The sequence below is a fragment of the Arvicola amphibius genome, chromosome 9 (genome assembly GCF_903992535.2).
Source record: "Arvicola amphibius chromosome 9, mArvAmp1.2, whole genome shotgun sequence".
Taxonomy (NCBI): Eukaryota; Metazoa; Chordata; class Mammalia; order Rodentia; family Cricetidae; genus Arvicola; species Arvicola amphibius.
Genome location: NC_052055.2, coordinates 41067393 through 41085170, shown reverse-complemented (window position 1 = coordinate 41085170; position 17778 = coordinate 41067393). Strand labels below are relative to the sequence as shown.

At 48.1% G+C, this 17778-nt stretch overlaps 1 protein-coding gene and 1 long non-coding RNA gene across 4 annotated transcripts; one reads left to right on the top strand and one right to left on the bottom strand.

The window, feature by feature from the left end:
* Positions 1 to 7319: 7319 nt before the first annotated feature.
* LOC119823022 (cytochrome P450 2D3-like) lies at positions 7320 to 11565 on the top strand. 3 transcript variants are annotated; one of them, XM_038342758.2, is made up of 9 exons: positions 7320 to 7641; positions 8444 to 8615; positions 8871 to 9023; positions 9103 to 9263; positions 9882 to 10091; positions 10222 to 10363; positions 10533 to 10720; positions 11069 to 11210; positions 11311 to 11565. In XM_038342758.2, the coding sequence occupies exons 1-9, from the start codon at positions 7453 to 7455 to the stop codon at positions 11487 to 11489; spliced, it is 1536 nt and encodes a 511-aa protein (XP_038198686.1). In that variant the 5' UTR covers positions 7320 to 7452; the 3' UTR covers positions 11490 to 11565. The 3 variants fall into 3 exon arrangements, with proteins under 3 accessions (XP_038198686.1, XP_038198685.1, XP_038198687.1); XM_038342757.2 differs by having other exon boundaries at positions 9879 to 10091; XM_038342759.2 differs by having other exon boundaries at positions 7321 to 7641; positions 9915 to 10091.
* Positions 11566 to 11843: 278 nt separating this feature from the next.
* On the bottom strand, positions 11844 to 17724 carry LOC119823031. Its single transcript, XR_005286890.1, has 5 exons — positions 17553 to 17724; positions 17080 to 17183; positions 16696 to 16940; positions 13034 to 13213; positions 11844 to 12235 (listed from the first exon to the last, which is right to left on the bottom strand). It is a non-coding gene; the product is annotated as an uncharacterized LOC119823031 (long non-coding RNA).
* Between the last annotated feature and the right edge of the window lie 54 nt (positions 17725 to 17778).

Sequence of the window (17778 nt, the reverse complement as noted above, 5' to 3'; positions counted from 1 at the left end):
GTCCTCCCCCTCTTCTTACCTCTTCAGGTTGGCAGTGCATCCTCTTTAGCCTTGATTGTCAACTTGACACAGCCTAGAGTTGTCTGAAATGAATGCCTCAACTGAGGAATTTGCCTAGAAGACTGCCCAGGAACAGAAGTTACAGGCAGTTGTGAGCTGCCTCATGAGGTGCTGGGAATTAAACTTGGGTCCTTTGGAAGAATAATTCCTTGTCTTAGCCACTGAGCCTATGGACTGGATTTTATATTACGATACTCACATAAGATCATAGTGAACAAGCAAAGAAATGTTATGGCTTTAAAGGTTTGTATGTATAAGTCAAGTTGACAAGGGTTATGGTGTCTTAGGTAGCTTTAAGTGACAACTTGACATAGCTTGGAGTTATCTGAAAGGAAAACTCCAGTTGAGGAATTTCCTAGATCAGATTGTACTGTGGACATGTCAGTGGGAGTTGTCTTGCCTATTTAATTGATATAGGAGGGTGCAGCCCACTGTGGGTGGCACCAACCCTTAGGCACATGTCCTTGAGCTGTCATGTCACTGTCATCTTTACAGTATACAAAAGGATTGTTCCACGGCATATCATCTCCCTTCATTCTATGAGAAGTGTGTACAGCAAAAAAGCATCTTCAGGGCCACTGTCTCTATCATCACATTGCTCTGTTAATGCTATGGACTTCTCATTGCCCTAATACAGCATGTAATCGTTAGTGTAGTTGTGTGTGCATAGGAAATGCAATAGTATGTTTTATTGCTTGATTCAATCAGTCATTTTTGGGTGACCTTGGAGCTTAGTCCCATGGAAAGGGGTGATTACCATTACGGCCCCAGGTTTTGTTTGCCCACTCATCTGTCAGTGGACACTTGTGAACCATGGATCTGGGTACATGGATGTCCCATGACCTTTCTGGGAACATCTTTTTCATTCTGTATGCATTCTCAGAGGGGAACTCCTGGATGATGGCATTCTTAATGGTTTTGTTGAGGAATTACTGTACAGATGTCCTCAGAGCCAGTTGTACCAGTTGACATTCCTGTGTAGAATGCAAAAGGCTCCACAAGTTCCACCTCCTAGATATGATCTATGACTGCTTTTCTTAAAGATTTATTTATTTGTTATGTATGCAGTATTCTGCATGCAAGTATGCCTGCAGGCCAGAAGAAGGCACCAGATCTCATTTCAGATGGCTGTGAGCTACCATGAGATTGTTAAGAATTGAACCACGGCCCCGGTCTGTGCTCTATGCGCTAGAGCCCAGTTCGCGAGCTTCGGGCAAGGGGCTGGAGGTTGAGGAAACACACGCAGAGACAGACTGACACATAGACCTTCAATCACTGGTACCAAAAGCTCCTCTTTAATAGCACCATGGAGGCTTAAATATACTGCAGTCAATGGCCAACAAGTGAAAATCCCATCCTCTGATCCTCTAAGCTAGGCACAGCTTCTAGTAACTTCAATTAGAAGGTTCTAGCAGGGAAGATCAACTGAAGGCCAGGACTCATTAGTCCCAACATCCAGCTGAAGGCCAGGACTCATTAGTCCCAACACTGAGCCATCTCTCCAGCCCACCTAGGGCTGATGTGATGGAGGCCTCAGTAATGAGAGTGAAGTGTCTCCGTGTAGTTGTGGCCTCACTGTCCTAACAATGAGTGACGTTGGGCGGTATTTGCACCTGTTGGTGGTTTGTCTGTTTGTAGAAATGTCTATGCAAGGCTTTGGCTCAGGTTTTGCTTCAGATATCTGATACACATGTGGGTTTTGGTCTGTTCTGTTGTTTGTTTTCTGGGTATGACTGTTTTGTTATCAGCTTCTCCCTCTCATGGTTTGTTCCTCCTCCCCTCTTTTGACGGTGACTGTTTTAAAGAACATTTATTTTCTATTGAGGTGTGTGTAGGTGAGTGTGCCATGTGTGCATGAGGTGGTAAGAGAGAACTTGATGTGGTATGGCACATATAACATATAATACATAACATTATATATTATATATAATAAATATAATCTGGCATGGCAGAATATAGGTAGGTGGAAAAACTAAACTGAATGCAGGGGGAAAGAAGGTGAAGTCAAGAAGATGTCATGTAGCTGCTGAAAGAGAAAGATGCCAGAACCTTACCAGAAAGCCACAGCCTTGTGGCAATATTTAGATTAATAGAAGTGGGTTAATTTAAGATGTAAGAGCTAGTTAGGAATATGCCTAAGTCATTGGCCAAACAGTGTTGTAATTAATACACTTTCTGTGTGATTATTGGGGTCTGAGCAGCTGGGAAACTGAAAAGCAGTCTCTGTTACAGGAATTGGCTAAATTGGAAGCTGTTGGAACTCTCTCTCCTCCATATGGCTTCAGGAGATTGAATTCAGACTGTGGGGCTGGGTTGCAGGCATTTTACCCACTAATCCATCTCACCCGCTCAGGCAGTGACTTGTGAGACACAAAGTTTTTAACTATTTTAAAACTCGGCTTATCTTCAGTTCTTTGATGTTTGTGCCTCTGGTGTCCTATCCAAGTGACCACCAACAGCCAACTGTACTGAAGCTTCTGTCCCCTGCATCACTGCAGGTGAACTCATGCCTCCAGGTCTTTGATCTATTTAAACTTCATCTTTGTGTGTAGTATTGGCTACTGTTAGTCGCATTCTTGTGCACGTGGTTGCTGGGTTGCCCAGCGTCATTCCAAACTATTTTCTATATGGAACATTCTTAGGGTTCATCATTCACCCATCCATATTACACCAGGGCATGCATTCTAGAATGTACATTAGGTAATTTCCTCATGAAGTTCACAGAACCTTACCGATTCAAACTCAGATGGGGGTCCTACTGCATGCCAGCAGTGGGAGGAAGAGAGTGCTGTTCCGAGGCTACCAAGCAATGCCACAGACAATGGTAACACCGTGGCATGAGTACATTGAGCTAGGTGACAGCAATGTTCAGCAGCATTATAACCTTATCAGAGTACATACATACATACATACATACGTACATACAAGTATGTGACCTTTCACCGAAAGGCACTAATGGTCACATGACTGTCTTGAGGAGTGATTTTTAGGTGGTCTCCTTTGGGAAATGTCGTCTTTGTGTAATAATACCATGATTAGGTTCATATATGTAATGCAGAACATTGGTGTGACAGGCTTTTTTCACTGTGTTATATCAAAAGTGATAGAATTCCAGAGGGAACTAAACTTCATATGTTTTTACTCTTGTTCGACTTGGGTTTTGTTAGCTCAAATAAGGTAGCCTTGGCTATCCTGAGTAATGTCAGACTTCCTAATCAGAACCCTAAATGATGAGCTCACAGGAACGTGTCACACGCTCAGTGCATACTCCAGATTTTGAATATTGTCTTCTTAGCCCACATGAGTAGGAACCTCTGGGGATGGAGGTCAGGAAGTAGTTGGCCCCAGTCTCTCAAGAATGACTCTCCAAAGCTCTGCAGTGTGCCATGGTGCTGTGCTGTAGGTTAGAATGTGAAATGCATTCTATCTTATGCACTGGGTCTTCTGGGATTTAGCCCTATCATAAGCCAGAGCTGAGATCCTGTTTGAAAACAGGAGCTGTAGCCAGGCGGTGATGGCATGTACCTTTAATCCCATCATGGAGGCAGAGGCAGGTGGATCTCTGAGTCTGAGGCCAGTCTGGTCTAAAGAGCAAGTTTCAGAATAGCCAGGGCTGCAGAGAGAAACCCTATCTCGAAAAAAAAAAAACCAAAAAAAGGAAATATAAATTTTCCAAGTGTGTGTGTGTCTGTGTTTGTGCATGTGTGTATTCATGTGTGTGCATAGGAACATGCATGTGAAACTCAGTGATTAATGTCAGGTACTTTCCCCAATCACTATCCATCTTGTTTTTAAACACAGGGCCCTTTTCTGAGTCTGGTTCTGGGTATGTTTGTCTGGGTAGCAAACCCCAGGGTCTTTCTGTCCTCTCAGGTACAGTGTTAGATTACAGGCATGAGCCAATGTTTGGTTCTTGGGATCTGAACTCCGGCCCTCATGTTCCTGTACAAGTTCTTTACTAATTAAGCCCATCTCACTATCCCTAAACGTACCATTTTGAAGATATTTGACAGTATTTGTGGTCCCTTGATATTCCATACAAATTTTAGTAATCTTGGAATCAGATAGGAATTAAATTGAATACGTAGATCCCACTGAGTACCAGATCTTTTCCCAGGATTTCTCTCCAACTCATGAACAATGAAGCAAGCCTTCCTGTCTTAATGTTCTCTTTAAAACTCTACCTTCCCCTGTGCATCCATTTACATATTATTCAGTCACTGCTGACGATTTTTATAGGTTACTGTGCAAACATTTTATTCATTGTGTGTGTGTGTACATATTTGTGTGTGTGTGTGTGTGTGTATGTGTGTGACTTCTTCAGAGGGGAACGAATGCACATGTATGTACGCCTTCATTTCTGCGTGGAAAGCAGAGGTCAAAGTTGAATGTATTCTTCAAGTCTTCCCCACCTTGTTTATTGAGATGGTTTCACTGAACTTTACTGAATTTGTTTGATGTTCTCAGCATGGTATTGTGAAACCTCCCTGTGTCCTACGTGCACAATTAAATAATCTACAATCCAGGATGCATGGTCTCAAGTGAGCGGTGGTCCTGTGTCTCCCAGACATGCTCACACTTGTACAACACTCAGAACCAAGAGCCTCCCGTGTGCCCAGCATATTCCGTTGGAGTTCAGGTTTTCCTGAGACTGATGACCCTGCTCGCCTGCATGGGAAAGAAGGCAACTGGGTAACTCAATTCAGTGGCTGCTGGGCTTTGCCCTACACCCCACCCCCTTGGACTCTGTTTTTGTGCCCAGAAGTCAAGGGCCTATTCAGGTTCCAGAACAGTTTCACCCTACTGACAACTACCTCTACAACACAGGAGGTTAAATGAAGATTCGCTCAGTGTGATGATATAGCTCATCAGTTTCTTTTGTTTTCATTTTGGGAATAAACAATGCTAATATAGGATTTTTTTGTTTTTCAAGACGAAGTTTCACTCTATAACAGCACCAGTTGTCCTGGACCTCACAGGCTGGCCTCGAACTCACAGAGATTCACCTGTCTCTGCCTCCCAAGTGCTGGAATTAAAGACCTGCACCACCGTCACCTGGCCTGATCCAGGAATTATGTATGGGTTGACTCTCAATATTTTACTTATGTCAACTCAAGCACAGGTTCTGTGGTTTGTAATTCCATAGGTAAAATTCTACAGTACCATGAGGGGTAAAGTAACCATTGGTGTATGAGAACTTCACCAACCCCAACCAACCTCAGATCTTCCTTTCCCCAAACTAAGATTTCCTAAGGCAACGGTCAGAGGCAAGTCACTCCACAATGAGCCACCTCACTCTTCAGAAGCCAACTAACTTAGCTCTTCCCACCATGCCTAGAGAAAGAAAGCACAGGGCTAGGAATGGCTCTGGTATTTACTGTTGGTCTTCATTTCAATGAACCCAATCAGTTGAAGCCAGCAAAGGGAAGGGCACAGAGGACAGTTCAGGACAGACATGTCCGGGTTCCAATTGTCCTCTTCGAGTGGAGTCCAAAGGACAGTGATTAACTATCTGTTGACATGTGAACAGAGATTTGTGAACTTGGAGCACCCCTGAACACAGATGACCAGGGACTTTAAGTTCAAGCCTGCTGTTATAGACACAGCACACTTGCACAGTTGACACAAATACCTAGACCCCAGTTCCCATGGAAGTCACACTGATCTACAGGACACGTGCTCACGTGGCTGAGGGGCCAGGGACTGAGGATGAAGGGAAGCACACAGCGCTAGCAGGCAGATGTTACCAGAGCATCTGGGTCATCTCCCATGAGCTGGTGACAGACCAGGAACCTGTACAGTATACAGGTGCACTTACCTCTTAGGGCCTCACTCAGCCTGAAGTAGGAAGATCAGACCCAGTCAGCACCATGGCTTCTCTTTCACGTCATCATACGTGACACACAGAAGAAGAGGAGACCTGAGGAGAGGCAGAACATGTGACAACTAGCATCCAGGCCTAGCCACGAGGTCTTTGAAGTTACCCTGGGAGGGTCCCAGAGCAAACGAGGAGGAAGCCACCAGCCTGAGCCTATGAGTGACCAGAGCACAGTTGTCTCTGTCCCTCCCCTCCTGACTGTGACCCAGGCTGGTGTCCTGACCCCATTCGGATGTCTGTTCAGGCCAAGTTGGAGCTGGAGAAAGACCCTTGTCTGTGCTCCAACCTAGAGCTCCATCCTGTGTACCTGGGTTTTGCAAGAGGAAGAGGAAGCAGACGTCAACCAGCATGGAGTCCTCCAGAGGCCCTGGTGACACAGATGTGGGCAGAGAAGGGGGCAGCAGGTGCAGTCGAGAGGAGATGACCCATGGTCTAGTCTTTGTTGAGGGCTGCATGGTGTGAACTCGGCTCATTTCCTCTACTTCAGTTCCTGCCTCCCTTCTGCCACATTGGAGTGGGCAGCAGAGAGTGCCTGCCTGGATTCCACTGGGACTTCTGAGACTTTGATCTTCAGAGGTCTGCATCCCCAGCAAGGACACAGTCTGCACCTTCACTAACACCAGGGAGTGATAAGTTGGCATGTGCCGTGTTCCCGGCCCTGCCCAGCGCACAACTGCCATTTGTTGTTTAGGCTTAGGGTCATCTTCTTTTCCTCATGGTCACCCATCCTAACCACAGCCCTTTGGGATTAGGAGGACACTGCCTGCATATCCCCATGTGGAGGAGCGCTGGGAGAGAGATGGACCCTCCAAGAAGCAAAGACTGAAAAGAGACAGAGACCACCATGTGTCATGTTTCCAAATCAGTGGCCTCTCCAGGATTCTCAGCTCATGCTCAGCTATCTCAGAATGGATCTGAAAAAAATCTCCAAGTTGTGTGTGTGGCCTTCCTCATCAACTGAGTGACCTCAGATCTGGACTGAAGATTACAGAGGCTCCAACTACCTTCCCCAGCTGCCCCTTACTCACCCACAGGAGCTACAGCCTCCTTCCCACAACTGCAGGGGAGAACCTCCCACTGTCCACACACCCACAGAAGCCATTAACAGCCAGTCCCTAGTGTCTCCACAACCAAGTCTCCCATGAGGCTTTGGTGAGGTCTTACTGTCCCCTAAGGCACTGTCCTCAAGCTCTCGAAGCTTTATGTGTGGCCTTCTGGCTGTTTCACTACGTGTCATGGTGGTTCACCTTGAGGCAGGGATGCCCTGGGTGTCTGCCTACCATGCTCAGACCAGCGGAACCACTGTGCTCAGCTCTGGGAGGGACTGCACACCTCTGGCCCCTCCTTACACTTGACTAAATAAAACACAGCCACTGGAAGCAAAGGACAAAGAGCAGCACTGGCAGTTCTTTATAAGGTGGCAGGTTCCAAGCTGTGGGACTTCCTGACTCCAGGTGGCTGTCGTGGGTGCTGGTCCTTGTTCTCTAGGAAGCCTGGGCAGCAGTGAGGCAGCTATGGGGCTGCTGACTGGGGATGGCCTGTGGCCTTTGGCCATATTCACAGTCATCTTCATATTGCTGGTGGATCTGATGCACCGGCGCCAACGCTGGACTGCCCGCTACCCACCAGGCCCTGTGCCGTTGCCTGTGCTGGGCAACCTGCTGCAGGTGGACTTCAAGAACATGCCCTACAGCATGTACAAGGTGAGGCAGTCCACGGTGGATGGGAACAGAGGTGACAGTGCCCACGGAAGTACATAGTGGGGTGGAAACACAGGTTAGACAGGGAGCTGGACCCCCGGAAGGAAACAGGCTTAGCAGCTTCCTGGTGGCAGGCAATGCCAGATTTGAGGACATTCTGAACTTTCCGGAGCAAGAGGTTTTGGTGGGGAAGCAAAGTACAGGAGGTGAGGCACGTTGTGACAGCAGAGTTCACATCTGGTTGGACAGGATAGCAGTCAGGAAGGTCCCACGTCCCTTATGACTCTGTCGCAGGTGAGGTCTCAGTACGGTGCAGATCACAGGCCTAGTGCAGCACGCCTTTCAGGAGACCAAGTGCAAAGAGAGGGGCTGTGGCTGCTTGAAACTTTCTGCTGTATGGTCTCTGGCCTCACTGCCCATCTCAAGGAACCAGAGTTTGAGATGCTGAGGGGCCCCAGTTTTCTGGCCCTTGTAAGGCCACAGCTGGGTGACCAAATCTACTGAGTCCTTTGATAAATGTAAAAGATGAGATGTCCCAGCCACAAGATGGCAGACTCTGGCTAGGGATGGAGCTCAGTAGAAGAGCATCTGCCCAATGTATGTGAGGACCAAGGTTCAATAACAGCAACACAAACACACACGCATGCACACACACACACACACCACACACGCACACACACACACCACACATACACACACACCACACACCACATACCACACACACACACATACAGGAGAGAAAGAACCTAGTTCTAGGATCTTCAGGGGACTGCCACTCCCTGAGTGCTCTGCCCCTCTACTGCAGCTTCGACAACGCTATGGTGACATCTTCAGCCTGCAGATGGCCTGGAAGCCCACGGTTGTGATCAGTGGACTGAAGGCAGTGCAGGAAGCGCTGGTGACCTGTGGAGAGTACACCTCTGACCGCCCTCCCATGCCCATCTTTGAACATATGGGCTCTGGCCCCAAAGCTAAAGGCAAAATGCTGTGTGGGGGCGGAGAGGAAATCAAGAAGGCATGGGTGACCGTGAGCTGAGAAGGGACAGAACACAGGAAGCAATTCGGTTCGGCAGTTTAACAAAAGGCCACTGATCCATCACACAGCCTACCTAGCATGCTGGAGAGGGGTGGAGATGGCTTGGGGTTGAAGGTGCGAGGTTATGGTGATACTGATCCCAGAGAAGAGGACAGCACAGCCAGGTGTCCTTAGTAATACACAGATGTCCCTGCAGGTGTGGCGTTAGCACCGTATGGGCCTGAGTGGCGAGAGCAGCGGCGATTCTCTGTGTCCACCATGCGCAACTTCGGCCTGGGCAAGAAATCCCTGGAGCAGTGGGTGACGGACGAGGCAGGCCACCTCTGTGATGCCCTCGCAGACCAGGCTGGTGGGTGATGGGTGAGTGGTGCAGAGGGGCACAGGGAGACACGAGCAGCACAGTGACTTGCTAACCTCTCTACTCCCAGGACAACCCCTCAATCCCCACAGTCTCCTGAACAAAGCTGCGTGCAATGTGATCTCGTCCCTCATTTATGCCCGTTGCTTTGAGTATGGAGACGCACACTTTAGCAATATGCTAAAAACATTGGAAGAAAATATGGGAGAGAACACTGGCTTGATTCCTGAGGTAGGAGGCTCAGGGCAGCCTGCAGAGCCACATCTATGCCGTCCTTCCTCCCAGAGGAAGCTGTGTGTGAAGGCTGTGAGAGGTGCCTTCTGGGAGTCAGCTGCAGGAGGAAAGACCTGGACCTTGACACACCTCAGACAACAAACAGGGAGGATGGATCAAACTCAGGGTTTCTTGAAAGGGAGAGAACTTGTGCCCTCTGTCTACATGGAAGCCACACAAGCCTGTGGTTTCCAGGATAGACTATTCCTTTGTTACCCTGGGTTGCAAGAGTGTAAAGGTTGGAACAGAGGAGGAGACAGGTGATGGGTGGGGAAAAACAGGCCCTGGGTCCATTGTGGAAGAGGCTGGGAACTGAGGTTGGTTGAGACCAACACTGAACCAAAGTAGCCATGAGCCAGACAGATGGTCAGCAGGAAAAGGAGCTCACCAAGCAAGCATGGTGCTTGAGTTCGATTCCTGGAGCCATGTAGTAAGGAGAGAACTGACTCTGGAAGTGTTCCCCTGGCCTCTGCATCATTGTCATGGCAACTCCTCACATCATGCATATACAAACACTGAAATCATAATCATTATATTAGAAATCTTATTTACTTGACACATTAAACTTAAAAGCAGCAGGAACACCACGCACTTTGCACGCTGCTCCAGGTTCTGAACACATTTCCGATTCTCCTGCGCATCCCGGGGTTGGTTGACAAAGTCTTCGCTGGGCAAAAGATCTTCATGGACATGGTGGATGACATCGTGGCTGAGCACAGGAAGACCCGGGACCCTGCCCAGCCACCCCGAGACCTGACTGATGCCTTCCTGGCTGAGGTGGAGAAGGTGAGAGACTATGGGATGTGGTGTCTGGTGCACTGTGAGGTCAACCCCAAAGTGTCTCCTGGAGACAATGGGAGGGAATTGTGGGGCTTCTTCCTCCATACTCTGAGTCTACTGTCTCTCTCTGGCCCAGGCCAAAGGGAACCCTGAGAGCAGCTTCAATGATGCAAATCTACGTTTGGTTGTCTTTGACTTATTTGGCGCTGGAATGGTAACATCTACAATCACACTGTCCTGGGCCCTGCTGCTCATGATCCTGCACCCGGATGTGCAGCGTGAGTCTGGCTGGGGCAGGGAGGAAAGAAGAAGGAAGGCAGAGGTGCACTCCTTAAGCTTACTTAGGACACTTGTGGCTCTCCAGCAAGGGACGATGGCCATCTTTCTCCATGGACTCCATGGGGGGGGGGGTGCTCCTTAACTGAGGGAATGTTGTCCCTCTCCCAGGCCGCGTCCAACAGGAGATTGATGAAGTCATAGGGCAGGCACGGCATCCAGAGATGGCAGACCAGGCCCACATGCCCTACACCAATGCTGTCATTCATGAGGTGCAGAGATTTGCAGACATCGTCCCAATGAATTTACCACATATGACATCCCATGATGTTGAAGTGCAGGGCTTCCTCATCCCCAAGGTATGCATGGGCCCTCCTGCCATAGCATGGCCACTAGCAAACAAAGGTAGTAAAGACCAAGACAGCCACATTCTGGATTTCCACATGGTGATGGGACCAACCTGCAGCCATTGCCCATGATTCTGCAGGGGAGTTAGGCATCCAATGAAATAAACCACGGGGGATTTTGGAAGCACTGCACACAAGGACAGGTTTTGGTTAGGGACACCTTTTTCAGTGATGAAGGTGCAAAGATACTCTGGGATAAGAATTCAGAGAGCACAGCAAGAAGCTGTGCATGTGAACTCAGTAACCACTCTCTTGGTGTTGCCACCCTGGTCCATGTTCACACCATGTGCCTCCTGCCAGGGGACGACCCTCATCACCAACCTGTCCTCAGTGCTGAAGGATGAGACTGTCTGGGAGAAGCCCCTCCGCTTCCATCCTGAGCACTTCCTGGATGCTCAGGGCCGCTTTGTGAAGCATGAGGCCTTCATGCCCTTCTCAGCAGGTTCTGTGGGATGCTTGGCTCCATGTCTCTTCCCAGGGTGCCTTGGAGGGCAGAGCATCCATCAGGCCCCAGGCTGACTGAGCCCCTTTCCCACCCACAGGCCGCCGAGCTTGCCTGGGGGAGCCCCTGGCCCGCATGGAGCTCTTCCTCTTCTTCACCTGCCTCCTGCAGCGCTTTAGCTTCTCAGTGCCCAGTGGACAGCCCCGACCCAGCGACTATGGCATCTTCTCATTGCCAGTTACCCCAACCCCCTATGAGCTCTGTGCAGTTGTGCGCTAGCAAGGACAGCAGCTCCATCCTTCTCCCCAGCTTGTGCTGATTGATGTCCAATAAACCTGATCTGTGGTTCCACTCAGATTCCTGGTCCAACCCCATGCTTGTCTACACTGTGGCCCAAGACAACAGGCTACAATCAGTCTTTCCCCTCCTCTTCAGACCTCTCCTTTGAATAACTTTAATGTTGTGAGAAAAGTGTTTACTGAGGCAAGAGCTGTGGCACAGGCCTACAGTATAGCACAAGGGAGGTCAATACAAGAAGATTGCAAGTTCAATGACCAGCCTAGGCTATATGGCCTGAAATATCTAATAGAATCCTCTCTCTCTCTCTCTTTCTCTCTCTCTCTCTCTCTCTCTCTCTCTCTCTAACAAAAAAAGGTAGCAGGAGGAGGAGGTCAGAAGGTGATGAAGAGATAGAAGAGGGAATGAGAAGGAGGATGAGAGGGGGAAGCATCGAGACAAAATAGGAAGAGCAGTTGTTGTGCTGGTGTCCAGTGATTGACCCTAGATCACACTGAAAGACCCGCCCATCCTCTGCTGGATTGGGAACAAACCACAGAACTCTGCAGTTGCTGTGAGGAAGTGTGAATGACTTGTGGGATTCAGCACAATTCTTGTTTTGGGAACAGATGTTGGTGTCGATCCCCAGGATCCTGAAGTGTCACACATGGTTAAGGGGTCTCTCACTGCTAGAAAAGCTGCTGTCCTCCCAGCTCAGCTTGCTGCAGTGAAGGGATGCAGGAGAAAACCTGCCAAGGACAAAGGTGACAGGTGAGAATCAAGGAAGATGTGTAGGACCCTGCTGTCCTGTCTCAGGCCATCTTTCCAGGCTGGGGAGAGTGTCCCCAGAATGCACGTGGGACAGATATAATGGGAACTCACCTAGTGCAACGCTATAGCCTGCACTTTCAGCACTTGGGAATCTGTGACCGAGAATGGCAAGTTTGGGGCTAGCCTGGGCTCTAAAGCAAGGTTTAGGGCTGTCAGATTACATGATGACGATACCCTGTCTCGTGTATACATAGCTAGGGGAGATAAGAGAGAAAAATACTCAAAAGAAAGAAGTGAAAGCAGGAGAGCAAGACGGGAGGAACGAAAAGAAAGTGTTGAGGTTCAGAAGTGACAAGTGACCCTTTGTCAATCATAAAGACACGTGAGTGGGGACTGAGGTGGTGACACACTGCAAGTAGAGGTCAGGCCTCCACGGGTCTCAGGGACATGTGTAATAGGCTTCCACTAAGAATCGGCATGGTCCCCTGAGGTGCATGAGCACCTGGAAAGGCTCCCAGAGCTGGGCGGCTGCTGTCCTCACAGTTATGGCTGCAGAGAAAGGACAGAGAAGAGAAGCAGCAGCAGGTAAAGGGACAGCAGAGCTCAGGGAGTTGATCACACTACCAGCTGTCAGTCAGATGTGTCAGGGGTGGTGGACTCCCAGCCACCAAAGTGACTCAGGTTGAGGACATTGCTCACAGGGAAGATCACCAAGTCTCACTGCAAAGGGATTTGGGGGTCCCATAGACATAAGGATGGTTTGGGGGTATACTCACATGGCATTGCTGATCTTAGTCTTCACACAATCCAAGTCTGACTCAGGCAATCCGAGGCCACTCTCCTAAACCCCATTGCTGGTACAAATGGTGCCCCAGCTATGTGGAGACACGGCTATCAACATGTCCCAAGTCTCAGACATTGCCTGCTCACAGGCTCATGGGTCTCAAGCACTTGTCCTGGAATGGGCAGGACAGAAATGTCCAAGTTGAGGTCACTCTACTGTCTTGGTCACGCTAAAATGCACACAAATCCAAGTGTTTTTCTGAGCATCTTTCTGGTTTTATGTTGGATAGACATCACTGTATTTATCAGTCTTACCATCTTATTTGTCATGGTGTTGGGAATTGATCCCAAGGACTTATGCATGCTCAGTGCTCCACGCATCAGAGTGTATGAATGTGGGTTCATATGCTTATTATGTAGGCATATGTGTTTATGGTGTAGGTGCATTTGTATATAGGCTTGTGTGTGGTGTGTAAGCATATGTGGGGGTGTAGGTTCGTGTGCTGGCATATAAGATGGTTGTATATGCATGTATATATACATGTGTCTGTGTGTGTATGTATCTCTGTGTGAGTATGTTTCTATATGTGTGGGCCTGTGTCGATGAATGCATATATATCTGTGTGAGCATGGATCTGTGTGCATGTATATCTATGGGACCATGTGTCTGTCGGCATGTGTCTTTCTGTGTGTGAACATATATGTGTGTGTGCATGTACCTCTGTGTGTGTGAATGCATGTGTCACTGAGTGTGTACACGTGTGTCTATGTGTGTGCATGTATTGTTTGTGTACGTCTCAGTGTTTGTATGCATGTTAGTATATGTAAATATGTCTGTGTGAGTATGTGCGTACGTGTGTGTGCATATCTGTGATTATGTGTCTTTGTGTATTGTGTGTCCACATGTGTACATATTGTGTGTTCATGTGTGCACAGTTGTGGATGTGTGCATATCTATCTGTGTTTATGTCTCTATATGTGTACATATCTGTGGTGGGGTGCATGTGCTTTTGTATTGATGCTACTGCCTGTGCATCTGTGTGTGAACACTACAGGTCAATGTCAAGCATCCTCCAATGTCCCCTTCGATATTTTCATTTTATGTGTATTGGGGTTTTGCCTGTATGTCTGTCATGTGAGAGTGTCAGATTTTGGGGTTACATAGTTGTGAGCTGCCATGTGGGTGCTGGAAATTGAACCTGTTTCTCTGGAAGAACAGTTAGTATTCGTAAATGCTGAGCCATCTCTCCATCCCCCACATTTATTATTATTATTATTATTATTATTATTATTATTATTATTATTATTACTGTTGTTATTATGAGAACCTGAAGCTCATCCTTTCAGCCAGAGTAGCTGGCCAGTGATTTCCCAGGATGGACCAGTTCCTGCCACCAGAGCTGTAAATACGGTCATGCATCACCAAGCTCAGGTCTGCAAAGGTACTCGGATCTGAACTCAGATCTTTCTGCCTACACAGCAAGCTCTTTAACCTCGGAACCATCTCCCAAGCTGCCTCCTGCCAGGTCTCGTGCATGTGGTCTCAGAAGCAGAAAACATGAAGCACATGGTGTTCCTCTTTCATTTAACTTAGGTTGCTTCTGTCCTTGGAGTTTTTCTTTTCTTCTTTTCTCTGTGTTTTGGATCCACTATACTGATTTCCAGAAGTGCTCTACCACCTGACATTCTCATGAAGAGAAGGAGGAGGGCCCAGTCTCAGCAGCCCAAGCCAACCTGTAACCTCCCGATGTTCCAGCATTTCTAGCTTCTGGTGGCCTCAGTCCTTCCTGAAATGCCTCTGGTGGGTGAAGGTCACAGGCCTGTGGGCTGAACCATCTCTAAGTAGACTAGAAAGGAACAGCCGATGTAGCAGTGGCAGAAAGGAAGAACCTGCAAGGTTGAAGGATCCCTCTTCCCTGCTCTTGCGTGGCCACATCCTGTCATCTTGCTTATCCCTCTATGCTAAGGGAAGCCATCCTGTGCCTGGCCCAGTGGAGCTGAAATCCTAATAAGTAGAGATGCTATCTTTGACCCCCTGGCCTCAAGCATGCGATAAACAAAAGCTTTACCACTGAGCTACATCCTTGACTCTGCAATAGCTCTGGGTTTTTGCTTATTTTGTTTCGTTGTTTTTTTTTTCCTTTCTATTTTTAGAAGAAATTGGTTTGTTTGGTTTGGTTTGGCTGTTGCTTGTTTTTGTTTTCTATTCTTTAAACTGTTTTAAGATAATGTTTTATGTTAGTCAATCTCTCCTTGCCCACCTCCTCTCAAAACCTCCTGTCCTCTGCACCACCCAAACTTCCTTGATTTTAACACCAGTGCTGTCATAAATCCCCCCTACTTACTGTTTCTGAAAACAAGCTAGAGTCCTATAGAAAGAGAAAGTGTCAATTGTAAAAATGAGCCCATCAGACTGTATGTGAGCTAGTCTACAGTGCACGTTCTTGACTGACAGTGATGTGGGAGGGCCCAGCTCACCGGGTGATGCCAGCCCTGGGCAGGTGGTCCTGAGTGATATAAAAATGACAGTGGTGAGCCAGGAAGCAGCACTCACTCCTCCATGGTCGCCACATCAGTTCCTGCCTTCAGGTCCTGTCCTGACTTCTCTAGGCTCCACTCAGTTTCCACAACCTCTATGGTGTTAGTCTGGCCAAACTATTGTTCTCCTATATCTTTTATAATGCAACCCACAAACATTTTCTTTAGTGTTAAATGTGCAGCAGGTTCTACAGAATCCTCCACAGTAGCAGCTCTCACTGCTTTACTACATGTCTGTTTAATGTGGTCCTAATGTGAATCTTGAGGGGTCCAGCACACATCCCCACATGTCCATCAGCTTTGTGTGGTCCAGCACACATCCCTACAAGTCTGTCAGCCTGTGTGACTCAGCATATCACTTATCTATTTCTTCAACACACTAGGAAATCACAATATCGAAGCCCCAGGAACACTGTGTTTAGGAGCTTCTCACTAATGCTCCCATCTGTTCAGTGTACTCAATGTCTCAAAAATGTTCTCCTGGGCTATCATGAGTACTTTTAAAACAAAGACCACGAATGCACAGCTACTTCAGTTGCTGTGGATCCCTGGGATCAAGGCCCTCCATTCTTGGAACTGACTCTTTGTTCTTCCAAGCCATTTCCCTCTGGGACCTAACTGATGTTCTTCTGCTGCATGTGATTCCCTATTCCTTTCAGTTTTGTCTTTTATCAGTTTTCTCATGTTTACCTTCTCATTTAAATCAAAATATTTATAAACTCTACATATCTTTACATACAAACTGTATGCCATTAATACCATTGGTTCTGTGGTTTGAGATTCCATAGGTAACATCCTATCACAATTGCCCAAGCTCCCACTGTGGCCTCAAACCATGAAGGGTGAAGTAACTATCCTTAAACAAAGGCTTCACCAACCCCAAACAACCCCAGGCCTTCCTTTACCCAAATGAATTTTCCCAAGGGTCACAGTGACCCCAGTGAGTCACATCACTCTTCCTAGGCAAACCAGCTTTGCACTTCCCACCATGCCTAGGGAAAGAAAGCACAGAGCTAGGAATGGTTCTAGGTGGCACTGTTCGTCTTCACTTCAGTGAACCCAGGCAGTTGAAGCCAGCAAAGGGAAGGGCATACAGGACAATCCAGGACAGACATACCCAGGTTCCATTTGTCCTCTTCCAGTGGAGTCCAAGTGACAATGATTAATCATCTGTTGACAGGTATACAGAGAATTGTGAATCTGGGAACACTGCTGGCCAATGACAGCCCGGGACTCAGTTCCACCTTCCTGTTGTAGACATGGCACATCTGTGCAGCTGACATGAACTCCAAGACCCCAGTGCCCATGGAAGTCACACTGATCTACAGGACACACGTGCTCACGTGGCTGAGGGGCCAGGGACTGAGGATGAAGGAAAGCAAACAGTGCCAGCAGGCAGATGTTACCAGAGCATCCGGGTCATCTCCCATGAGCTGGTGACAGACCAGGAACCTGTACATCATACAGTGTGTGACCCCCCTCACGTGCTCGGTGCACTTACCTCTCAGGGCCTCACTCAGCCTGAAGTAAGAAGCTCAGACCCAGTTGGCACCATGGTTTCTCTTTCACGTCATCATACGTGACACACAGAAGAGAGGTAGAGACCTGAGGAGAGGCAGAACATGTGACAACTAGCATCCAGGCCTAGTCATGAGGTCTCTGAAGTTACCCTGGAAGGGTCCCAGAGCAAAGAGGAGGAAGCCACCAGCTTGAGCCTATGAGTGACCAGAGCACAGTTGTCTCTGTCCCTACCCCCCCCCACTCCTGACCACGACCCAGACTGGTGTCCTGACCCCATTCACAGGTCCATTCAGGCCAATTTGGAACAGGAGAAATATCTGTCTCTGTGCTCCAATCTCATGTCCTATGAACCAAGTGTTCAGTGGAGCCTCAAATGATCTAGATCCATTCTGAGACAATGTCCTCAGGCACCCAGAGCTCTTCCAGTGTGGCACATCACTGACTTTGCTATACCTTGTGATCCTGCACCTTGAGGCAGGGTCCACTGGTCCTCTGCCCACTGTGCTCACAGTGCCAAACCCTACATAACCACTGTAGTCAACTCCCTGAGGAGAAGCTGAAGCTACTCCCATGGATAAATATCCATCGAGAGAAGAGAAAGCATGAACCTCTGAGCTGACTTGCCCTGGACATGCCCGACGTCTTGTTACACAACCTGACTGAACAGTAAACAGAGCTA